This window comes from Sphaeramia orbicularis, chromosome 17, assembly GCF_902148855.1.
Source record: "Sphaeramia orbicularis chromosome 17, fSphaOr1.1, whole genome shotgun sequence".
In the NCBI taxonomy this organism is placed as follows: Eukaryota; Metazoa; Chordata; class Actinopteri; order Kurtiformes; family Apogonidae; genus Sphaeramia; species Sphaeramia orbicularis.
The window spans coordinates 26392174-26397805 of record NC_043973.1 but is presented as its reverse complement, the minus strand read 5'-3'; the positions used below and the strand labels follow the sequence as shown (position 1 = coordinate 26397805).

General features: G+C 37.5%; 1 protein-coding gene across 1 annotated transcript; it reads right to left on the bottom strand.

The window, feature by feature from the left end:
• Positions 1–1082: 1082 nt before the first annotated feature.
• Positions 1083–4236, bottom strand: foxf2a (forkhead box F2a). The gene is made up of 2 exons (XM_030159452.1): positions 2929–4236; positions 1083–1553 (listed from the first exon to the last, which is right to left on the bottom strand). The coding sequence occupies exons 1-2, from the start codon at positions 3887–3889 to the stop codon at positions 1366–1368; spliced, it is 1149 nt and encodes a 382-aa protein (XP_030015312.1). The 5' UTR covers positions 3890–4236; the 3' UTR covers positions 1083–1365.
• Between the last annotated feature and the right edge of the window lie 1396 nt (positions 4237–5632).

Genomic DNA, 5632 nt, shown 5'->3' with positions numbered 1-5632 from the left:
TAAGGTACATACAGAACAATATCTTTCAGAGTGATTATGTTTTCTTTATGTCTATAATAGGTGTTAAACATTTTGACCTGAAAACCATCATGGGAGGATTACAGGCTTTACTGGCCAGGCCTAATCTAATAATATGCTTTTTTTTATTGCCAATAACTTACCTTCAGTCCCTTCCTTGTATATTTTCTAATGCATCTTCCACATGGATCCAGCTGCATATGTAGTTGTCTTCAGCACCATGGACAGCTGAGACTGAACAGTCAAACAGCGACGTTAATGACTCCATACACTGTACGCATGCGCATGATTCATGCGCGTGGTCAATATTCAACAATGGCTTTCGAGCTCATTGCGGATTTCCTTCAGTGATCAACAGATGAACTGGATATAAATAATTAAGGATCTAAACTATTTTTACACGAAATCCTGGAAGTTATGTTAAGAGTGACAGCACATTTTCTCTGACATTAACGGGTTAATGTCTCTTCAGGTACATAAGATCACTGAGTGCACACATACACATAAGCCTACAGATGATTATCTTCACTGGAAATAAACAAATACGAACTTTTTATCGTGTCACCACGTGAAATTAGTTTTTTTTATCCCCCACTAGGTGGCAGCACAGTCCCTCATAAATCAACAAACCTTACCATGAAGTTTCTTTCTTTCTTTCTTTCTTTCTTTCTTTCTTTCTTTCTTTCTTTCTTTCTTTCTTTCTACTTATTTTTTTTTATTTTGAGTAACACTTACATTAGAAATACAAACTAAAGATATGAGACTACAGTCACATATTTTCTTAAAAACATTCTGTGATTTTTCTCTTTCATAATGACGTGAAAAAGTAGATTAAAACGTTATGTACTGTTGGATTCAATAAAGGGTTACATTAATGTTTTTACCATTAAAATTAAATTTTGCAACTTATTTAATACTATTAAATTATCATTATCTTACCCAACTAGCTTTATTGAACATTAACATTTTAAAAGCAAAATAATGTAAGATTAGTTAAATACGTCTTTTGTATGGACCCATTATAAAGGGTTTTTACTTAAAGACAATAAACACTTATAAAACAACCTTTAAAATAAATCTCTTTAATGACCTGATGCAGGAAATCAGCAACAATCTCAACAATGTAAAAAATAATAAGTGCAAGAATACAGATATGCAGATACGTGTATGCTATGTTTTCTTTGTATAAAATTTACAAATTGTTGGCATGAAGTCTGTCGTGTTATGAGATTGTGTCAGAGTTTACTGAAGATTCAAGGGTGGTTTCATACACACTTCCTCTGGTATATTGGTAATAACTCCTTCTGCATGAGAAAAGTACTGGACAGTTCATTCCTGTGTGTGTTATCATATCACACATGGCTTTACGTCTTGATACACGCTTTGATGATGATGATGATGATGATGATGGTGAAGCTGATGGTAGTAGGAGCCACCAGAGCCTGGATGAAGGGAAGAGATTCCATTGAGATTCAAAACGAAGTCCTTCCTGTCACACACAGGGGCTGAGTGACCGGAATATCTGGACAATCCCACTGTAAACAAGCACCAGAAGGTCAGGCGTTAAAATCATCAGGATGATCTGAGGGTTGTTTAATTCTACGAGCGTAATTTTAGGGTTATTTCATTTTCCATTCGTAAAAAGTCTTCATTTCACATCTGTAAATGCGTGTGTGTTCTAGATTATTTACCAGTTTGTGAAAAAGGTTTCTTTGGTGATGATGTTGTTTTGGTTGCTCTTGTATTTTATTTAATAGGTTGAATTTTGTGTTTTGTTTATTCAATCGACAGTTGTATTTTCTTGTGTAAGTCTTTTTTTTTTTTTTTTTTTTTTTTTTCAATAATGCATCAGAAGACAGTACTGTGTGCAGATGATTTGTAACCCTTTCAAAAAATATGGCAAACTATTATAGGGATCGACATGATCAAAAATTAATAAATATAAATTAATATTTGCCAACGAAAAATGCAATATTTTTGATGCAGGAAGATTTGCACCAAGAAAAGCCATTTCCAAACATGAAAAAAAAAACAAAAAAAAAACAAACAAAACAAACAAACAAAAAAATCAGTCAAATCTAACGAGGCTATGTATATATCAAATTAAAAATTATATTAAAATAAAATGAATTAGTTGCTTAGTAAAAAATATAATCTGTATCGGAACAGAAATGTCTAAATAAAACAGATTGTCCGTGATTTTAATTGTCAGTCTGAAGGATAAAGCACTTCGAATCAATATATCGGTTCATGATTCATGTTAAATGTCTTCATGTCTTATTTGATTGTTACAGTTTGTGTTGAATACTATTATCGGTGTTTTGACTCCTGTAACACCTTATGAAAAGTTTTGAAATACAAAATAAATGTTCATAATAACTGGCTTTTCTGAACTGTCCTTGGATAATTTCCGTTTAATCAACAATGAGTTTCATGCCAGAGATATTAAATAGGCCCATTCATTACATTTTCATTAGAGTTTATTATATTTTCATTCATTCATTAATTTTCTGAACCCGCTTTATCCTCACTAGGGTCACGGGGGTCGCTTGGAGTGTATCCCAGCTACATAGGGGCGAAGGCGGGGTATTATATTTTATTAAAGATTTTATTCAAAAAATAATTTGTAGCTTGTATTTGTTCATATGGGTCTACAGTTCATATATCTACTGGATCAAATAAGTATGAAAATGAATAGATCACATTAATATAAGTGTATTAACAGGCTGAGTTCACTTTTATGTTTATATACCCACTGTGGGGTTTTTACGCACCGGCTTTTGGTTTCTGTTTGGACCAATAACACATCTTTACAACTGAATGTTTCTAATTAACTGTGATTCCTATTGTTTGTCAGTATGTGCATGTTATACCTACAGGTTTATGAAGGACTACAAGATGATGCTTTACCTGAAATATCAGAAGAATCCCGTCCATTGTGGAGATAGTTTTGATCCAGAGAGTAAGACGTCATTCCCGGGTGAAGGGCCGTGGATGTGGGGCTGTTGGATGCCAGTGACTGTTGTTTAATGTATGAGGACACACCAGGTGAACTCCAATGTGAGGCCGCATTTGCATAAGGCGTCTGACAGTCCAGAGAACCTACCATCGCTGGGGGGGACTGCAGGGGGCTGCTGCTGTCTGGGCCATAGTCCGTGTTAGAGCCCACCTGACACGCAGACATGTACGACGACCCGGAGCTGGACGATATATGTGAGACGTGATGCCCCCCTCCGAGTCCTTCGAAGCCCCCTGGCACTGAATTACTCATCAAGTCTATGTTGTAGCTGTTGTGGCATCCTAACGGCCCGGACGGTGACTGGAAATCATAGTTCCCCTGCAGCATGGACGCACCGAACCCGATCCCATTCATCATCCTGTACATTGGTTTCAGAGCCTGACATTTCCTTCGGAACCCTCTGGGCCTGCGCCGAAAAGAACCCTCCTCGAACATAAACTCGCTCCCTGGGTCGATGGTCCAATAGTGCCCCTTCCCAGGTCTTCCGAGCCCCTTTGGCAGCTTTATAAAACACTCATTCAGCGACAGGTTGTGTCTAACGGAGTTTTTCCATCCCTGGTATGAGCCCCTGAAGAAAGGAAAGCGCGCCTGTAGAAACTGGTAGATTTCACTCAGAGTAAGCCTTTTGGTCGGGGAGCTTTGGATAGCCATGACAATAAGCGCAATATATGAATACGGTGGCTTCTCAGGGCGCCTCAAACCAGAGTTTCCCTTCTTCCCCTTGGACGCATTGTGCGCGCTCTCCATCACTGGGTGTGCGCTCAGCAGAGCTGCGTTCAGGGTCCCAGCCGCTGGACTGGAGCGCAGAGGATTAGACGAATCCAAATGTTTCTGGGTGCTTTCGGTCGTCATGGTTGCACCTCTTTTGGATGTCGTCCACTCTGCAGACTTTTACGCGCAACTCACAGTCCCTATAGTTCAAGTACGGTTTGTTATCAGATTTCCACACGCGTCAATAACACAGGCCAGTGTCTTTTTGTGATGCGCTGCAAGTTTATAACTGTAAAAATTAAGAAACACCGCAGTTGCTCCTTTCTCTTTCTGTCCATTGCTGGCACTAACACCACATGAGAGGAAAAAATAAAGCTCCGTGACTTTGCATGCGCATATCCACCCGGCCAAACACAACTGGACCACCTATCAATTCTTAAATCTCTCTGCCCATCTATCCCCCTTCAAATCCCTCCAAGAAATCGCCAGGAACTACTCCCTCCCCATCTGGCCAGGATCCAGACTAGAAGCCGGACACAGCGCAGTGGAATAAGACAAATCTCCTCCCACGACTCACTTTCCAAAACATTCGTTGTCTACATTTGTGAGGAGATTATTTGGCACAATAAATGGTCGAGTAATGCTAAAAGCGACGTTTAGACAAATTAAAAAATATTCATTTTGGCACAGTGTGCTCCTCTGATGCGTCCTGGAAGTTTCGTGTCGTAAAGTCTTGCAGTGAGCATTTGTTTGGGATCTGTTCAGGGTTAGGACACTGAGAGGAAGCATGTTTTTTCCATCAGAGAGTGCCAGCTTATACCACACACAGCGCACAAGTGTCAGTTTACCCCTTGAAGTCTGGACTCCAGAAGAAATGAATGATTACAGAATGTATGATAAACCCCCAGGGAGACATCCAGATAGCAATTTATATGTTGTGTGAAAAATGTATTACTGTAAATGCCTCATGTGTCTGTGTTATGTGAAAGCCTGAGGTCATAAAAGCACTCTTAGTATATGGACACTGAGTACAGCCTATCCACAATATCAGCAACATCAAAGCTGTACCCACGCAGCGTCAGGATGCACAGCTGGTTTAAAGGAAATTTACTTTCTGGCCTCAGAAGAATAGGCCTCTGCTTGGAGGACATTGTGGATCTAGGTTGTGTTCGCTCAGGATGCACCATTTGTATAAAGCCTTTCCTGCGCATGTGTGGTGGTTGAGGCGACAGCTATTTACAGCACCAGACAGAAACAATAAATACTGGATGACTCTATCCGGTACATTATTATTATTATTATTATTATTATTATTATTATTATTATTATTATTATTATTATTATTATTATTATTATTGTTATTATTGTTATTATTAGAATAATTTTGTTTTCTAACACATTCCTCTTTTCATTCCTATTTATACATATCAGTAATTACTTTTGACCAGATACAATGAGTCCTGCTTTATACATATCGATAAAGAATAATTCAAATTGTCACAATCATTTCATAAAAAAGGTAAAATAATAATAATAATAATAATAATAATAATAATAATAATAATAATAATAATAATAATAATTTATTCCAACTTTATGGGGAAATGTATAATAATCAAGCTATTATTATTATTATTATTATTATTATTATTATTATTATTATTATTATTATTATTATTATTAGGGAGGTCCTCTATATAAAATGTGAAAAGCTTGGAATAGCCAATAGGAGGCCCCTAACCCTAGCAGCTTCTCTAGAATGAAGTCACATGAACACACGCCCTCCTATAACAGGTGGAGGAGACTAGAATGGAGAAAAAAAAGACAGTGTGTTTGACTAAAAGTTTATAATATTCAATGTGTACACACAGAAACAATGCGAAA

Coding starts and splice junctions, on each gene's coding strand:
- foxf2a (XM_030159452.1), bottom strand. CDS start 3,889: ATGACGACCGAAAGCACCCAGAAACATTTGGATTCGTCTAATCCTCTG. Junction 1,554..2,928: donor GGATTCTTCTGATATTTCAG/GTAAAGCATCAT, acceptor GCTTGTTTACAG/TGGGATTGTCCAGATATTCC.